Below are 17,152 nucleotides of genomic sequence, written 5' to 3' on the forward strand. Positions count from 1 at the left end.
CCGTGGAAAACAACGGGACAGCATGTATAGTTTCGGCGAAGGCGGGGGGTAATAGCGGGGTTCGCACCTGCGCGCCTTTGTTTCTTTTTTCCTTTTCTTTCCTTTTCGACGCTGCCGGCATTGCGTGAAACTCGAGATCGACAGCCATAACTCGATGAAACCTCAGACGCTTTTACGAAACGTCGTTAGGCGCGTCGAGTGAAAAACAAGTGACAGAAAACGGACCAGATGCGGGCAACGTGGCAAAGAGGAAAAAACGAGAGCGAGAATAAAGAAATTGGCGCTCGCGCGGGAGCGAAAGCCAGCCGATGCCGATCCCGAGTCGGAAACGAGTGCCGCGTCGACACGAGGATTCGATTGAGAGCTGGAGACGAGGAAGCGAGAGACAGATCTCGCGATGAAATTCGAGACTCACGTGCGGTTGGTCGCGAGACGCGCGCATAAAAGAGAAGGCAGAGGCAAGCTCCTTTTCAGGATTTCACGTACGTCTCGCTAAAGTCAGCTCGCGAAACGCTCGTGCCTTTGTCTATGTATACGCGTCGTAAACGGCGGAGCTTGCGACACGCCGAAGAATCGAAAGTTTACTTCGGAAACGTTGGCTCGCGGCGTTTCGAGGATATACGTCGCAAACCAAAAGAGCCAGCACGCGGCACTCGAGGCGAAATACGAATTTGGAAGTGCATCGCGCAAACGCATTTCTTGGCAGCGCTCGAAAGAGACACTCTTTCCCGAAATGCAACTCAGCTTCGCGAGTACTCCTTGTTTACGTATACACGTATATTTGCATTGCGAGTGCTCCCGCGGCGGCTGTTGACATCGTTTTCGGCTGCCTGCGCGGAGGTATGCCAAGGTATACGGGGCGCGCCGAGCTCTCCGTTGCCTCCAACGAGAAAAAACGAGAGCGCGAGGGCAACGGGCAAAAGTCAAATCAGCGACGGCTACTGCAGCGGACGGAGGGCAGCAGCGCGCGAGATAAGCCGGTGATCGATGAAGAGGCTGGCCGTTTTTGCTCGGCTCGCCGTGTAATCCCACGTGTCACGCTCAGTCGGAGCAGCGCTTTGTCTTCGGCTGATTTTCCTTTGTTTCGCCAAAGCGACTTCGCTCCAGGTGGCCAGCTTGACCTGCATTTTACAAGCGTTTTTTTTCCTCGGCGAACAGGGTGTCGAGGTTCTGTTGTGATCGACGGGACTTAGCCGTTGAAGGCGCCGCTGGAATTTTTTTTGGAGGGAGGGGGAGGGGAGTCGCGACTGATGCTCATCCGGAACACGCGAAAGAAGGCTGACAAACGAATGCTTCAAGATGCCGTGGACAAGACTTTGATGCCGTTGCAGGCTTCGCACATCGTAGAAAGATTATTTTAAGAGAAATGGAAATGCTTTTAGAAAAGTATGCGCGTTGGAGGAAGCTGAACATCTGGATGGGTGGTAACGAGAAACACGCACGACAGATTTTTCAGCGAGAAAAAGAGCAAGCAGTGGCACACGGATAGAGAAAGAGAGAGAGACCAAGAGAGCTGTTCGAATCCCATCTACTTGGCATTAAATAAATACACTCGCACTATCAGTAAATTCAACGGACAAATAATGAGAGCGTTTCTTAACCGAGGAACAATATCAGACGGAGCAGAAAAGGGGGAAGCTTCTCGCTGCATTTACTCCGGTGGAGAGCAAACGACATCCTTATCGCGTTAGCGCGATAGACAGAACAAAAAGGAATAAAATAAAAACGCTGGCGCGCGCCGAAAGTCAAAGGGAGCCGGAGGAAAATTAAATCGCTCGACGACAACCTTCAGCGGCGGCGGCAACGGCGGCGTTGCGCATCCCGTCTAAATCCTCCAAGGAATTCGTAACAGGTAGTTTTTAGGGGCCGCGCACAAAACTCCTCCTCTGCTACTGCTACGACAGTTGTACGCGCGTCTCTGCAGTCGCATTGCGCTTCGCGCTTCGCGCTTCTTTGGCGGCACCTCCTTTCTTTTTTTTTTTTTTGTTTTTTTCTTTTTTTGAAGAATGGCACGCTGTTCGACCTTCGTGTTTTTACGGAGCTTCTTTTTTCAATCCTCGGTAGTGCCGCTTTATGTACCACTGAAATATGTCTCTATTTTTTTTATGATATACGTATCGAAAATCATTTTGCCTTTTGGTCAATCTGATATTCACTCGATCGATCGGTAAAAAGTTCACTAGAAAAAAACGTAGCACATCAACGTTGAACTTTTTCTCGTCTTATCAGGTGACTTTATGAATATTTCATAGCCCTTTGTTCCTTTATTCATACATCGAGAAAAAACAACTTGAAAATCATAACCCCCCTCCTCCTGCCTAGCGCAGCCATAAACTTTTGTGTGTACAATATCTAAGAATCGACGAAAAGAGCGCAGTCCTTCGAAGAAAATTAAACAAAAAGCCCTCTGTTTATTGACGAAAATCCACAAAAGAGCAGGCGCCATAGTCCCACGGTCTTTCGGAGCGCAGAAAAAAAAATGACGGCTGACCAAACATAGACACGGCGAACCGAGCGTCTACGCCTTTTTCTCTCTCCAATCAAACCACGAGCACACCGCATGTCGGCGTGTATAAGGCGAGCAAAATTTGATCGCTTATCTGAGCGAAGGGCTTTTGGGCGGAAACGGGCCATCTGCCCTCGACGTTAATAGCGTCGCCCCGTGCGCGCTTCCGTATCTTATCGGCCTACCAAACACCAGATACACATCTGGTTGGAGATTGCGACACTTTTTTTTCTACCTTTTTATTCCGTTTTTTTCCTCCACGAGAGGCCGAGTCTGCTTAGTGTGAGAGCAGGGGAGAGATAAAAAAAAACGTACGTGTGGTCTAATGGGTCTCGGGAATTTCGGTATTTCTGGAATGACGAGTGGGGTCGCGCGCGTTTTTCCGGGGCTTCGTGTGCCGCCACCGCCGCACACGTTTTCCACTGCGCTCTCCGCCTCTGCGGACTGAACGCTTCTCGATGACTCTCTCCCGCGACTGATTTCGTCTAAGGAGGCAGTTCCATAACGACAGTCATTGCTTGGCGCGCGCGCGACAGCACGCACGCACGTGGCGCGCGCATACTACGCAGAAACTCAAACGCTCGATAATTAAGCCATCGCCCGTAGGGACGGCCGCACGCAGAGTTCATCCGCTCGTCCGTGCCCGTGACAAAAGCGCCCTTTATTTCGCTCGACGAACTTAGCGACGCGGAAACCCATACTCTTTTTCATATTTTTTCGAAAAAGAAAAAAAACACCTGTGCACAGGTGAAAATTAATCAGTGAAGAAGATATAGACTGATAGCACTCGAAACACGAACGAGAGAGAGAGAGAGAGAGAGTGACGCAGAGGATAATGCAGCAGAAGCCACTCGAGAAGGCTTTCAAAGCTGCGGAGCAGCTATCTGCTTTCAAAGTGTGTGCACATAATAATAGTAGCAGCCTCTCTCTCTTGCAGGTGGCCGTGTCGTGGCGCACCGCAAAGTATATACAGGGTCTAGTCGCGCGCCGCGGCTCGTTGCTCCGCACGATTAGGGGCTGCTGCCTGCGCGGTCGTTTCAGCGCAGGGCGAGCGCAGCTTGGCTGGGATCCGCTCGTCGCCGCGCGCTCGCGATCGAATGTTGAACTCGTTCGATCGTAGGCGTACGCGAGCGCGCGCGCCCATATAGACTCGGATTCTCGCTCGACTGTATATGCTCGAGCGAGCGCGTCGTAATGAAACGATCCTGCAAATATTTACCCGCGCCGGCGTATATTATCGGCAGACCGACGGAGACTCGCGCGTATATTGTTTCGCGCGCGTCGATTGCGGCATAACATATTGACGCTCTCGAGGCTCACGATGGACGCTCGATTATTCAAATTTAGCGCTCCAATTAATGAAGGCGACTCGTGACGCGCTCTCCCTCTCTCTCTCTCTCTCTCTCTGTCATTTCAAAGGGATTCGCGACGCGCGTGGACGCGCTGCCGCAAATGAGAGAAAAGTTCGGGGCGATGATCAAGTGCAATATTGGCTTTGGCACTGGCGCGCCGGCGAAATCGTCCGAAAATTACATTGTTGAAATCAAAGAGCGTCGACGATGCGGCTACCCGGCCGCGATTTCGAAGCTCGCGCGCGCATCGCCAGTCGTTATTATTTCATGCTCGCCGGCGATTCGCGCGACGGACTTCGGTTCGCGTTATTCCTGCTCGCGACCCGATCGCCAATAATTCGCGCGCGGCTGGCTCTGCGCGGCAAGTTTTAATGTTTTAGTTGGCACAGACCGCGGATTGTCGGCGCTTACGATGAGTCCATTCGGGGCGGCGTGTCACCGCGCCTCGCCGAAGTGACCGAGAAGGTAACGAAGGAATACGGCAAAGTTAGCGTAGTGTCGTCATAAACGAGTTCTTAACCGGAAACACCATAGCCCGGCGCAATTGATCGGGTTCGCGCAACGGAAGCGCGCTCAGCCCTAGCAGGGAATGGGCGAGAAAAAAAGTTTGCAATCAGCAGCCTTGCAACAGCAATCCGCTTACAGCGCGCGTATACAGCTGCGGTAGTTGTCTACGAGGTCGTCTTGAGTCGAGCGCGTGCCACTCCTCGATTTAATCAACGATTCGCTTTTGTCTCGTCGTCGCGATCGAGTTCGATCGTTCGCCGCTTCAGCGAGAGAGGGAGGGAGGGACAGCGGAAGTTAAAGTTTATCGCTGCGAGAGTAATCGGATCCGCCTTATAGTCTTCCTCGTCGTCTGCGGCGTCATCTGCGCCGCTTCAGCTACAAATATTTTCTCGAAGCTGCGCTCGCTCGCGACGCGATTTAGATTGCTATCGTGGCCCGTGAAGGGGAGAGAAACAAGAGTGCGAAATGAGTTTGTTGAACTTGCTGTTTTTCCAGATGATACCTCGACGCTCTCTCGAGTTTCCCTTTGATCGCCAGCTCGGCTATCCTTTCCTTTTTCCACTGGAAATTAACTGCGCGGCTGCGGAATTCGTTCCGAGGGGCAGCATCTCCAATTGGCCCTTCTCGCGGATAAACCGCGAAAATGGAGGCGCTTCGCCAGGCCCTCGGACGCTTGGACGGAGACTCGCAATAAGATCGTCTTCCTAGATTGGCGCTGGCAAACAATCCCCCGCGGAGCTCTCGTACGAGTCGCGATTCTCGTCCCGAAATTTCAATTGCAACGAGCGGCCCTCGCGCGCGCATCGCCGAAATGAAGGGCGGCTCTCGCGACGAGATCGATCGACAAATCTCGTCCGACGAAGCGCCTCTTGATACACGCCCGCGCTTTGTCCGTCCACCGCGGAGCCTCGTCTCGCTCGCTCGAGCCGGCGTAAAATATGAACGGAGAGCGAGAGAGCACCGCCAGACAATGAGCAAAGCCCGAGATTTCTCCTCGCGTTATCGCGAGCCAGGCATCGGAAAGCTGCGCTCTCTTTTCACCGCGCACGCTCGCGCCAGACTCATCTCTGCTGATCGACTACGCTCCCCGCACTTCCTTCCGTGGCTAATTCCACTCGTGCGGCTTGTTTAATCGACCCTCTTCTGTTTCGGGAACACACGCGCGTGAAAATCTGGAGTTTCGGGTCACCAAGCTGAAGGGAGGAAATGGGGTGAGTCTCCGCTCTCTCTCTCTCTCTCTCTCTCTCTCTCTCTCTCTCTCTCTCTCTCTCTCTCTCTCCTGTTTCTTTTTTGCGAGCTTGAAGGGTGCAAAAAGTGTTGTTGCTAGCTTGTTATATTTTTGAGCTTGCCTCTCTCTCTCTCTCGCTCTCTCTCTTTCTCTCTGCTCCCTTTTTGCTAGCGAGCTTAAATACTCGTGAATTACACTCGTGCACGTGGCTCGCGTGGCGGTGTGGTTTTCGAAAATATTTTCCCTGCTCTTTGTCTCGAGCCCACTCTTCAACGCTCGAGTGTTGAAGAGCAAAAAGAAAAAAAAAGCCTTTTTTTCTTCCGCCGGAATATCTGGTAAAATGACTTTGTCATCGCGATATTGCATCGCGGCGTCGGATAACAAGAAGAGACAACTGGAAAAAAAGGCAGCAGCAGCAGAATAAAAAGAAGAAGAAGGAGCAGCGGGCAGCAGCGGCAGTCTTTTTTCCTACGGTGCTGGCTTGCAAGCCTCTACATTAAGAGGGACTTTAGTGAAAAACCAAAGGGTCCGTGACGTCTTTTCTCCGTCTGCTGCTGGCGCTCGTCGTCGACATATAAAGTTGCGAGTGCAAAGTCTGCTCACGGCTGCTGTCCTTCTCTCTCTCTCTCTCTCCTCTCTCTTTCTCGGCGCGCCCGGCGGCAGGCAACGAGCGACGCCGCTGCCGCCTCCGGTATCTCTTTCAGACAAACAGGAAGAGGCTTTTAGAGAGCACGCCGAAAAACGGAAGGAGAGCGCAAGACAGCAAGGCCACGTCACGCAGACAGCCGAACTTGGCGATCGTCCCGCTGTGCCTTTTCACTTGTTCCGACGTGTGTGGGAACGGGACGGACAATCGCCCTTCGACGAGTACTGGGAAATCGTGAGTCTTTCGCGGCTGGCTACGTCGAACGCCGTCCAGTTATCCGAAGGCCTACAGGCGTCGAATTCGTCGGGAGCGATCAACGCAATCATCCCCGTGCGTCGTTAAAAACAATATCCAGCGGAGCGCGCGCTTCGCTCACAATAGCGCCTCGGAGCCCCTCGGTATTTTGCGTTCGACAAGCGCACACATCAGCTTCGCCGTTCGTCAAGCCGACACTGGCGTAAACGCCCAAGGGGCTGAACAGCCCTCCTCAAAGTATCTCCTCCTCGGCCGGCGAGGCGCGTTCCCGTTCCCTCTCGCTTTTGCCGCGGCGCGCAGCACAGAAAAGTATATCAAAAGCCGGCGACGTCGCTTTTGCATGCTTTTGCCGAACTCTCGTTGAATTATCGGCGCGTCTTGACTCACGGGGGGTCGCGGCTGAGAGGGGGAGGGGAGGAGCCAGCACTTTGGCGCTTTATTTGGCTTGGACGCTTGCACTGCCAACCGCAAAGGGCCTTTACCCCTTTCTTTTGATTAATGGCTGTGCCGCACCGTTCGTTGCCGCACAAGTATAGAGATTGATTCGACGCTACTGCTGGCGGGGCTATTACGATGAAATTTGCTCGCTCGCTCCTCGGAGAGCTTCGATACTTACTGGCAAAGTTGATCAATTGCTCTTTTTACCAACTTCCGTGTTTTTGCCTCGCAGATTTTACGCGGATCTTGATTTACGTTATCTCTTATCCTTGAAAAAAGTAGTTGATTTAAATCATATATATTTCATTCGCGTCCTGATGGAAATGGCTACTTTTTTTAAATGAAAATGAGGAACAAGCTGGAAATTAATCTCATCAATGAAATTTGCCGCGGAAATAGCATCATAAAATTACCATTATTGTCCGAAATCTAGCTTTTCGACATTACAGTTTCGTTTGCGTGAATGTCATAATTTTATAACAAAAAAAAAAATTCGGCAATTCTTTGTATCTACCGATTAGGTTCTAGAAATTCTACATTTTAAATATTAGGTTATTACTAGTCACTCCCTAACAAGTACGCACGTCATTAGTTTTAACGTGGAAAAAAATTTTCATTTAAAAAAAGGTAAAGTATAAAGAAATAAAAAAAATCAATACGGATAAAAGGATTTCACGAGTGCGGGAGAATAAGCTTTTCTCCTCTAGAAATAGGGATAACTTTATACATTCAAAATGGACATAAAGAATATCTTGCTTTGAAACGTACAACTCCAGTAAATTATCTGAAATAATGAGCCGAAACTATGTGTATGATCCTGAATAGCTTAAAACAATTATAAAATTTCATTGGAAAGCTTTAAAACATAGAAGTCTAGGAAATCTCATTACGCGTTTGTAAAAGCTTTCAGAATTAAAAAATCTGGAATTATTATATACGCATCTAATTAACTTTTCTGACTTATCAAAGATCTCGAAAGCTCTGCAAATCTATATAATTTTTGAAAATATTGAAAATATTCGGGAGGCACTAGGATGAATAGCCCTTGAATCTAAAGTCCATTCCAGAGTTAATAAAAAAGAAGCACGTTGAACTTTAGTACCAATCAGCGCGTGCGCAAAAAAAAAACTGCACTTTCGAATAAGCATTGATTGGATGGGAAAAAGAGGAAAAACAAGGCATCGCGCATCACATCGCGCGATGATCGAGGGAAAAATCTGAGCTGCAGTCAATATGCAAAAAGCTCGCGAAGGCAGGCAACAGCAATCTAGGGATGCAGATTCAATCAAGACGAGAACGATAGAGAACGTAATTTTTCCCCATCGGTTTGCGGGAAAATCGAGTAATCCGCGAAATAGAGAGGGGGAGAAAAAAGCGACTCGGTACACTCGGGGCAACCTGTTGTGCTGCACTGCAGTCGATATACCGATGAATAATGCAGTCGCGCTCGCAAGCTGCGTGATATGAACTGACACGCCTGCGCACTCAATTTGTTGCCGAAAGAAGGAACGGGAGAATGAATAGCTTGGCGTTCGACAAGCGACGCAACACAAGCGCAAAAGGCAGCGCCAGCAAACGGGCGCGAGGATCTCCGCAGAGAGAATTTATTATTCGTCGGGACAGACGCGCGCGCGCACAGACTCGGCCTCGGAGTGTGCTATCAAGGCGAATCACGTTCAAGACGCAATCACGCTCGTGGAAACAACCCAGTCACCGCGAGCGACACATTACCTGGGCGAGATTCAGCGGGCCAGGCCGGATGTACATGCCGAGATCCAGAACATCAAACGGCATCGCACGGCGGCGCGCGTCGCGATCGGATTAAGGCGTCGTTGTCGTCGTCGTCGTCGTCGTCGTCGTCGTCGTCGTCGTTGTCGTCCGACTGAACTTGCGCGAGTGGCTAACTTGTTTGGTAATGTTGTTAAACGAGTTGCACCGTTGAGGGGATAAATCTCTCCGGCGCGCCACTAGGTCACGAAAAACTTTCTCACCCTCTCTCTCTCTCTCGCGCGCGCGTGCTCGCTAAATAGTTCAACTAACTGGCTTCATCGGATGAGAGATTAGATTGGCCGACGAATTAAACGCTCTATCGTCGTCCTGTATTTTCTTTGAGAGCCTTCTCAAAACATTCATACAAACACGAAAATCTACTTTGGCTCTTCTCTCGCGAGTTTCTCGAATGAGGCAACGTCGTTTTTTTTATTTCCTCGGCAGAGCGGACGAGAAATCTCAATGATTAAGTGAGAGAGGTAAGTAATGATAATGGTATCCCATCAAAGAGGAAATTAAGCTGATTAATGTAAAAAAAACATACGAGTGGCAATCCATCAGTGCAGAAGAGAGAACAAGGAGTCTCTCGAACGAAGAATAATTGCAGTGGGTGAAAATGGATTTCGGAGGCGCAATTGAGGCCGAGTACTTGGGAAAATAATAGAACCATTTCCAGTCAATAACTACGGCAGTGCGAGCGTTAGTGGGCGAGCATTAACGCAGTCGCAAATGGACTAACCGCAGGAAGACGAAGCATTGAAACGTGCGACGACGACGTCGCCAAGTCCTTTGTGCTCCTCTCTGTATGTCCACGAGCGAGGCCGACGATATAACCTTGGTCCCCTCCAAAGATAAGAGCCCATATAATCTCGTATCTCTCTCTCTCTCTCTCTCTCTCTGTCCTCGCGCCATTAGCCGGCCAATTATCCGCGATCTGCAGCGAGCAAGCAACTCTCATCGCCATATCTCTCGGAGATTTGTTGCCTAATCTTCCGTCCAAAATAGCCTCCTCGTTAGCCTATCGATCGATGAAACTCACGCGATTATCATACTGCTGGCGGGAGGTTGAGCGGGTACATGTGCAGGTTTTTGCGACGAGCAGCAGCGCTTTGTTGAAAAGTGTTGCCAACTTTTAGCGTGGTCCAACGAGTCTCGGTTGGAGGAGGATTAATTCACGGAGTTGAATGTTCGGGTCCATCCACGGATGATACGGGATAATCCTTTAGGAAACTACGACTCGTTTGACCATGTTCAATTCTCGGCCGTATCGAATAACCGAAATAATTAAAAAAGAAAGCTCTCAATCAATCCCGGCAATTCGATCGGCGGGAAGAAAAAAGCTTTTCCGCGGCGAACTAATTATTTGAAACAGATAGACCGAGAGACGCAGGGAGGAGGATAGGGCGGTCGCTTATCACCTTGGCAGGCGCATCATTAACCGCTGCCGAGTGGCTGTATCGGCTAGATTGCATTTGTGCCTTGCGCCTCCCAAGGGGTATACACGTGTGTGCGCGCGCGTTCGCGTGCGTGTGTGTGTGTGTGTGTGGACGTCGACGCCACTGTAAATTATCGGTCTTCGATAAGGACTCCTCGCTCTCTCGTCCAATAACCCAATGGGAAAACTGGCAAGTGGCCCACTTTCTCACTCAAGGACGTCGCACCGATCTCTCGGCGTTTTTTCAGCTGAAATGGAGCTTCTGCGCCGATTCAATTTCACGCCGGAATTTTCGGAGAGAGGAAGCCGACAATTATAGTCCCGCGAAAAGTTTGGAATCTCGCGCCTGGACCACAGCCCGAGGAAAAATCATTCGGAGGACAAAAAAAAGTCAGCGAACGATGCCAATCTCTCTCTCTCACTCTCTCGGCGGCATCACGGCTGGATTTTTTAAGCCCCGAGATAAGATCCTCGTTTTATCTCTCACTCTCGCCCTCTCTCTTTTCTCGGCAGTCTCCGTAGCCTCTGAAATTCTTTCGTATTAATTTGGTGGCTCCGGGCTGCAGGAGTAAAAAGTTATTACGCTCGTTTCGGAATATTAATTTGCCGCTGAAATTAATCCTCCCAAGGGTGGCGAGATGATGTTTGTCTCTCTGCCTCGCTTTAATCTGCTTGGCCCGACGGCTACCTCTCTTTTGCGCTAATAAGTCTGATCTCGCGCCCTCCCGAAAGAAATTCCACGAAGTCGTCTAATTATCCGAGCTTCGGTGTCGCGGGGATTACTCGCGAGCGCGGAAGTCCGCCCGTGGCGCGCGCGGGCCTAGAGCGCGCCCTTGGTATTCGAAAGAGAGCTGCGGGAGGAGGGGAGGCGCGCTGGGAACCTGCGAAAAGAGGCCCGTGTGCCTCGGGTGCCGGCCGCATACCGTCGGCTCGGCGCGCTCGGCAGATCGCTCTTTGTCTTGCCTGTCGGAGTGTGTCGTCGAGAGAGAGGAGTGCTCCTGCGCTCTGTCATCGCAGATTTGCTCGTCACCACGCGCCCGAGCGGCCGGTCAAAGGCGACGGTTCGATCGGCAACGCGGACCGCGGACTCGTCCCGGAGCTTTGTTCCCGAGACTTGGCATTCCAGCGTGAGCCAGCAGGGGCCTCTGGCGCAAAAGGGGGGAAAAAAAGGCCCGTCGGCTGTGCCGAATTCGGTAGTCGTCCTGCCGTCGCGTGCGAACGGGAGCGGAAAGGTCGAGGCCGCACGCGGAGTGACGAAAGTCGGCGCTGCGCCCACGGCCATATATATGTGTCAGCGCGCGTGGGGCGCAAACGAGCCACAATTAGTCCCTTCTTCTTTTTCGTCTTCTCGGCGTTTCTTGTCAAGTCCCCTCCGTGCGGGTCCCGGCACTAAAGACCCCAGAGTCAACTTATCATCGGTCTGATTGTCCGAGTAAACAAGCGCCCGAGCGGTTAGTCATCGATTTAGTCTCCCTCGTAAGAGGATCTTCGTTAATTGGTCCGCCCGGCTAGATTTGAATGATATCTACCTATATAACGCTTAGCACGCTCGATGGGAGTGTGCGCGGCTTTGTCTTTTAAGCGCTTCGGAGAGTAAATAAAAGAAAGCGAGCTTCTTACCTTTTAATTAAAAAACACGCGAAATTTTCTCTCTCGTCGTGGAGAGCGCGCTACAAATTAGCAAGCGCGACTCAAAAATGACTATTAAATAAAACTTCTTAAAAGCTTATAAAACTTAGGCGTCCGCAAATTAAAAATTGTTCGCAACTCGTCGTCGTCGTCGTAGCTGCTGCTCCACGCCGCCAGAAAAAGAAAGAAGAATTTGATGAAGTCGAGGATTCTGATTATACGTTCTTTCTCTCACTTCCTCAGGGGAGGCATTTCGCGCCGAGTTCCTTTTTTTATTTTTTCCTTTCTCTCCCGCGCGAAAACTTGAGATTTGAATTACAAAAGCGTTCGCGCGAGAGGATAGAGAAAAATCAATGGCGAAACAGTGAGCGACCGGCACATAAATTCCGAAAAGTCGATCGAAATCCCCGCGAAAAGCCCGATTTGCGGCGCGCGTATTTCATCCTTGCCGGTGATATCGCTCTCTCTCTCTCTCTCTCTCTCTCTCTCTCTCTCTCTCTCTCTCTCTCTCTCTCTCTCTCTCTCTCTCTCTCTCTCTCTCTCTCTCTCTCTCTCTCTCTCTCTCTCTCTCCGTGCCTGCAAAAAAGAGAGAGAAAGAGAAAATTTAAGCCAACAGCAGATGTTGTCGCGATAGAGCCACGCGGTCCGCTTTAATTGAAATGAAACGAAACTCTAGTTAGCGATAACGCCTCGTTAAAAAGTTGCGCGGAAGCTCGACACCACGAGCAGCTCGTTAATTGCGGAAATTATGAACTGCTAATCAGTTTTTGCTTGCGAGCGAGGTGATAATTAGCCGTGGGTTAGCGCATAACTCGCTGTCTTCGCGGTATTTAACGGCTTATTCGGACGAGAGCAATGCGAAAAAATTGAAGCCGCGCGCCTTCTCCCCGTCTGGCGTACTTGGAAAAGTGTCCTCCCACTATGGGTGTGGATTTGAGACTCGGAATGAACTTCAAACTTCGATAAGGAAGAAAAGAAAGAGAAAAGAAACTAGAGTCTCGGCTCGTTATTCGCTCGCGAGGAGAGCAATTATTCAAATGTGCTGTCTCATAATTGCATGAAAAGTTGTGAGCTCCATCGAAAATGCGCCGCGAATCTTTCCTCCTTCTTTGCGGTCGACTGATTAAACAAGCGAGAAACCGAACGTGTTAAAAATTGCCGGGCGGCAGCGGTGGCGCCCACTGAACGTCGCTCAATTTCTGCCGGGCTATCGGCGTCGTTCACGCCAAAGACATTTGCACCCTCGAGCTGCTGCAATTGATCCGCTCGCGTTCGCCGCCGTTGGCCGCGAGCATCCCTTCGCAGCGCCGCCCGACGCGCCGGCCTCCGCATCGGAAAAGCGGCCATTGACTTCCATCGGAAGTGGCGTGACGTCGCGCGAGAGGAGCCTGAAAGTGAAATCGTCGGCGTCGCAATCCGCGCGTGCAATCGAAATAATCGAGAGTGGGAGCGAAAGTGGAAAAATGGTCCCGAGCGAGCGCTTGTAAAATATCCGGCCGCGCGTGCAGCAAATAAACATGCTAAAAAGGCACGAGCCCAACTAATGGCGGGGTTCCGACAGACCGCGCCGCCAGCTCGCGAGAGGGGAAAAAGGAACTCGAAATTAATTCAGCAGCAGGCCGAGCAATTTAACGCGCGGACAGAATTTTTAAAACAAATGAATTTCTCTCGGCTTTTTGTTCCTTTTTTTTGTCTGTTGTCCTCGCTACTGCTGCCGCATTTTTCGCGCCTCGCCAGAGAGAAAATAAGGATGCAAGCGTTGCATTATGCATGAGAGCGAGCAGCCGCAGCAACAGCAGCAGCAGCAGCAGCAGCAGCAGCAGCAGCAACGGGGAGAACGGAAAAATGCTCATCGACTCGCGAAAGAGAGAGGGGGAGAAAATCAAGGCGCACGGATGAGAACTCAATATTTATTGCCTCGCGCCATTAATTTCCAGCGGTCTGTGTGTGCGCGGGCTTTCGTCGGCGCGAGCGCTCGTTGACTCGGCGATGATGTGTCCAATTAGGCGGGCCGCGGGCTTTTATCGACTCGACTGCATTGTTATTGCGTCTATTATCTCCCTGCATTACTCCACCGCGGCGAATGCGCCTTCGCATAAAATCCATTTGCGCTCGCTTGCATAGAAATGGATTTTATTCGTTGATCTGCAAAAAAATATCGGCAGTCGTAAAACAAAAAGAGAAAGAAAAAACAAATCGAAAACGCTTCGAAAATGGTGCAACGTCGTTGCTGTTTGTTGATTTATTTTGTTTAACTAACGATACGCGAAGGTATAGACGCGAGAGCAGCAGAACGTATTCGCGCGGCAAACGAATACGCAGGCGTACATTGTTTACGAGCAGCCGCGGTAAATAAAAAAAAAGGGAAAGAGTTCCGGCGCGAGGCCGCCGTGAAACGCGCGGGAGCCGCGGCATTGTAAATCAATTTGAATCGCGTTTCGAACTGCAAAGAATACATCTGAAAGTTTTCGAAGCATCAGCTTTATGCGCGCACAGCCGTGGCGGCCGAAGTGCAGCGCGCGGCGCGCCTAAGAAATTCAAAGCTCGGCGAACGAAGGCAACTTTATATCGCGGCCCGTATAAACGCCTTGGCAACTAAAGCCACGAGCGGCGGCGGCGATGGTGGCGGCAGTAGCGCGCGAGATAGCATCAAGAATTAAACCGGCAAAGCGCCTCGCTATAACACGCCCGTTTTCCCTCGTCGTCGACTTGTCGAAAACCATTAAGGCTCGCTCTCTCTCTCTCTCTCTCTCTCTCTCTCTCTCTCTCTCTCTCTCTCTCTCGAGCGCGCAAACAAGAACGGGAAGCGACGTGTTTCCCTGCGTTCGCGCAACGACGCCCCTCCTTCGCCTGCCACGGTTGCTCTACGCGCGTAATTGCCGATTATGCGCGATGACGATGATAACGAGCAGCTATCACAGCTATCACAGTTGTCGCGTGCAGCGCGTTGCTCGGGCACGTTTGTCAGGCTACCGCTGGAGCGATCGACGAGTGTGGGTGCGTGCGACGGACCGGGAGCGAGCGCGGCTAGGCCCGCCGGCCGGGCTTCTCGAGAAATCTCGGAGCTCGCTGAAAATTCGCCCCCGAGTTTCGCTAACGACACCTTCTCGAGACTGCTGTGGCTTCGAAGCCTGCCAAGTAGCGGGCCACGTTCCGCGAACGAAGCTCGAGAACTTGACGCGGCGCGCGCGCTCGTTCTCGCTCGCATGTTGCTTCTAAGCGACGCCGGTGCAAAGTTGCCGAAAGAAAAACTCGTCGCTGACTCTTCCCTCGATAAGAAATACGAAAAAAGCATCGCGGCTAGCAGTCGACCGAGCGTTATATCAGCGACGGTAATGTTATAAATATTCAAGCGGAGAGATAGCGAGAAAGCGCTCGCACAAGAAAAGCCGCAATCAACTTTGCGGAGAAATTATTCGCGGCCGTGTTCGGAGGAGGAGGCGAAGTGGGTCATCGGCCCTTAAAACTCAGGCGAATGGAGCTCGCCGAGGAGCAAATAATACACCGCGAGTCGAGAGAGGCAAGAAGACAAAGCCGCATTACAGGAAAGACACGTTTCGTATCGGGACGTGTTGTGCGAGTTGTGTGGGTACGAGAGCTTGCAATATCCGGTAGCAGCAGCACTCGCTACTTCGTGGCTTCGAGGACCTCACGAATGCGCGCGCAAGCAAACTAGAAACTGTCGCGGTGCGCGACGTCTGCTCTGGGAGCTCCGCTAGAGAACGAGTTGTGCTTCCAAGCTCCGTGGCGGCCGTGTGTAAGCAAAGCCAGTGCGTCTTGACGAGACCCGACCAGATTTGTTTTCTTCTCGCGGAATTAGCCCCTTCCGGGAGATCGTCGCTTCAATTTCGAGGAAAACAAACAAACGAACAGAAAAACACGGACCGAAGTTTATCTTGTCCGCCGCGGTTGATAATGTGCGCCACCAGCGGGGGCGCGTAGAAAAAGGATAGAGCTTTCAGCGACGGTGCAAGATTCCGCGATGAGATAGGGATACGGTGGAGAGAAGCCGCTTACGAGTACAGGCTGCGGCCGAGTAGCTCGGGTCGGCAGTAGCGTGTTGCGCCTGAATTATCGCGATAGTTCGCGGATCCTCCCGCGAGGACGCGGCGCCGCGAGGGGCATTACTTGCCGCATTAACCTCCCGGTACGCGTGCACGCGAGAACGCGGCTGCTCCGCGAGCGCGCGGCGAACAACAATTTTTCGGGGCGCGTCCGCCCGCCCCCGCGCGATTAATTCCGGCTCGCGCGGCACCGCGAGCTCCTCCTCTGCGCCTGCTGCCTCGCGTCCATGATTCTTTCATTTCCGCGCGCACCGAGAGAACTTTTGCCGCCGCGAGGTTCCTGAACCCGCTTCGCCCGCGAAATCCAATTTTTTCGACAATTCGAAGAGGCAAAGCGAAATTTACATTTTTTCTTTTCAGTTTCTTCCTCCCCAGGAATCAACTAAAATCAGGGAAGAAAAGCGGATGAGGCGAGGGGGGCACTTCGATCGCTGATAAATAGCCAAGTGGTGGACTCCCTTGGGCTAAATTTTCGTGTGCACGAATGCTCGTCACGAATGCTCGCAAGCTTGCAAGCCATAAGAGTGTATATATATATATATATGTGTGTGTGTGTGTGTGTGTGGGCGCGCGGCTAGTTAAACTTACCTGCTCTGGAGACTCGGTGATGAAGGAGTGGCAGTACTGCAAGCTGAAGTGCGCTCGTGGCTCGCGGGCTAGGAAGCTGAATTGGCCGTAGTGCGGCTCACACGTCGCGTACGAGATGCGCCTCAACGCATGGGCCATTTGAACGCGCTGCAATCAGTCAAAAAATAAATAAATAAATAAAGTGAAGTAAAATAAACGAAGGTCGGTCGTTAGCTTCTCCGTTCGCACAGCCGGTCTGGCTTTTGCCAAACGACGACGCGTTGATCAAAAGCTCGCGACGCGCTGCTCGTGCTCTCGGCTGGGCCGGACGAATAAATAAGAAGCTTTTAATTGAAGCTTTAATAAACGTAGAAAAGAAGCGAGCATCACTCGAGGCCAACGGCGGCAGTGGAGTCTCCATGGCTAAATGTTAATTGCGAGCAACAGCGAGCTAAAAAACAAGCGGGGGGCAGAAGCTCGATAAGAGTAGCTACGGGCCAGTGCGACATCTTATCAATCTCGAAAAAAGACGAGACGAAGTAGAAGAGGAGGAGAACGAGGAGACCCACCGAGGCTCTTAAGCGAAATTCCCTCATCATGAATAAAAGAGGAGAGTACACTTGACACTATTACATTTTTCCCGAGTAGCTCTCTCTCTCTCACTCTCTCTCTTATTTAAATGCGACGCTCTCCGCCAACGGACAGTACACGGCGAAATTCAATCTCGGACGGGTGAGTAACAAAGTCGATTATTG

General features: G+C 51.4%; 1 protein-coding gene across 1 annotated transcript in view; it reads right to left on the reverse strand.

The window, feature by feature from the left end:
- LOC131662746 (myb-like protein AA) overlaps window positions 1-17,152 on the reverse strand; it is a 138,808-nt gene that overhangs the window by 24,539 nt on the left and 97,117 nt on the right. Inside the window, exon 4 of the mRNA XM_058932638.1 lies at window positions 16,419-16,565. Coding sequence (XP_058788621.1) covers window positions 16,419-16,565 — 147 coding nt within the window. The remainder of the gene's footprint in view (window positions 1-16,418; window positions 16,566-17,152) is intronic.

The sequence above is a fragment of the Phymastichus coffea genome, unplaced genomic scaffold (genome assembly GCF_024137745.1).
Source record: "Phymastichus coffea isolate CEN01 unplaced genomic scaffold, Cenicafe_Pcof_1.1 PCOF00028, whole genome shotgun sequence".
NCBI classification, from domain to species: domain Eukaryota; kingdom Metazoa; phylum Arthropoda; class Insecta; order Hymenoptera; family Eulophidae; genus Phymastichus; species Phymastichus coffea.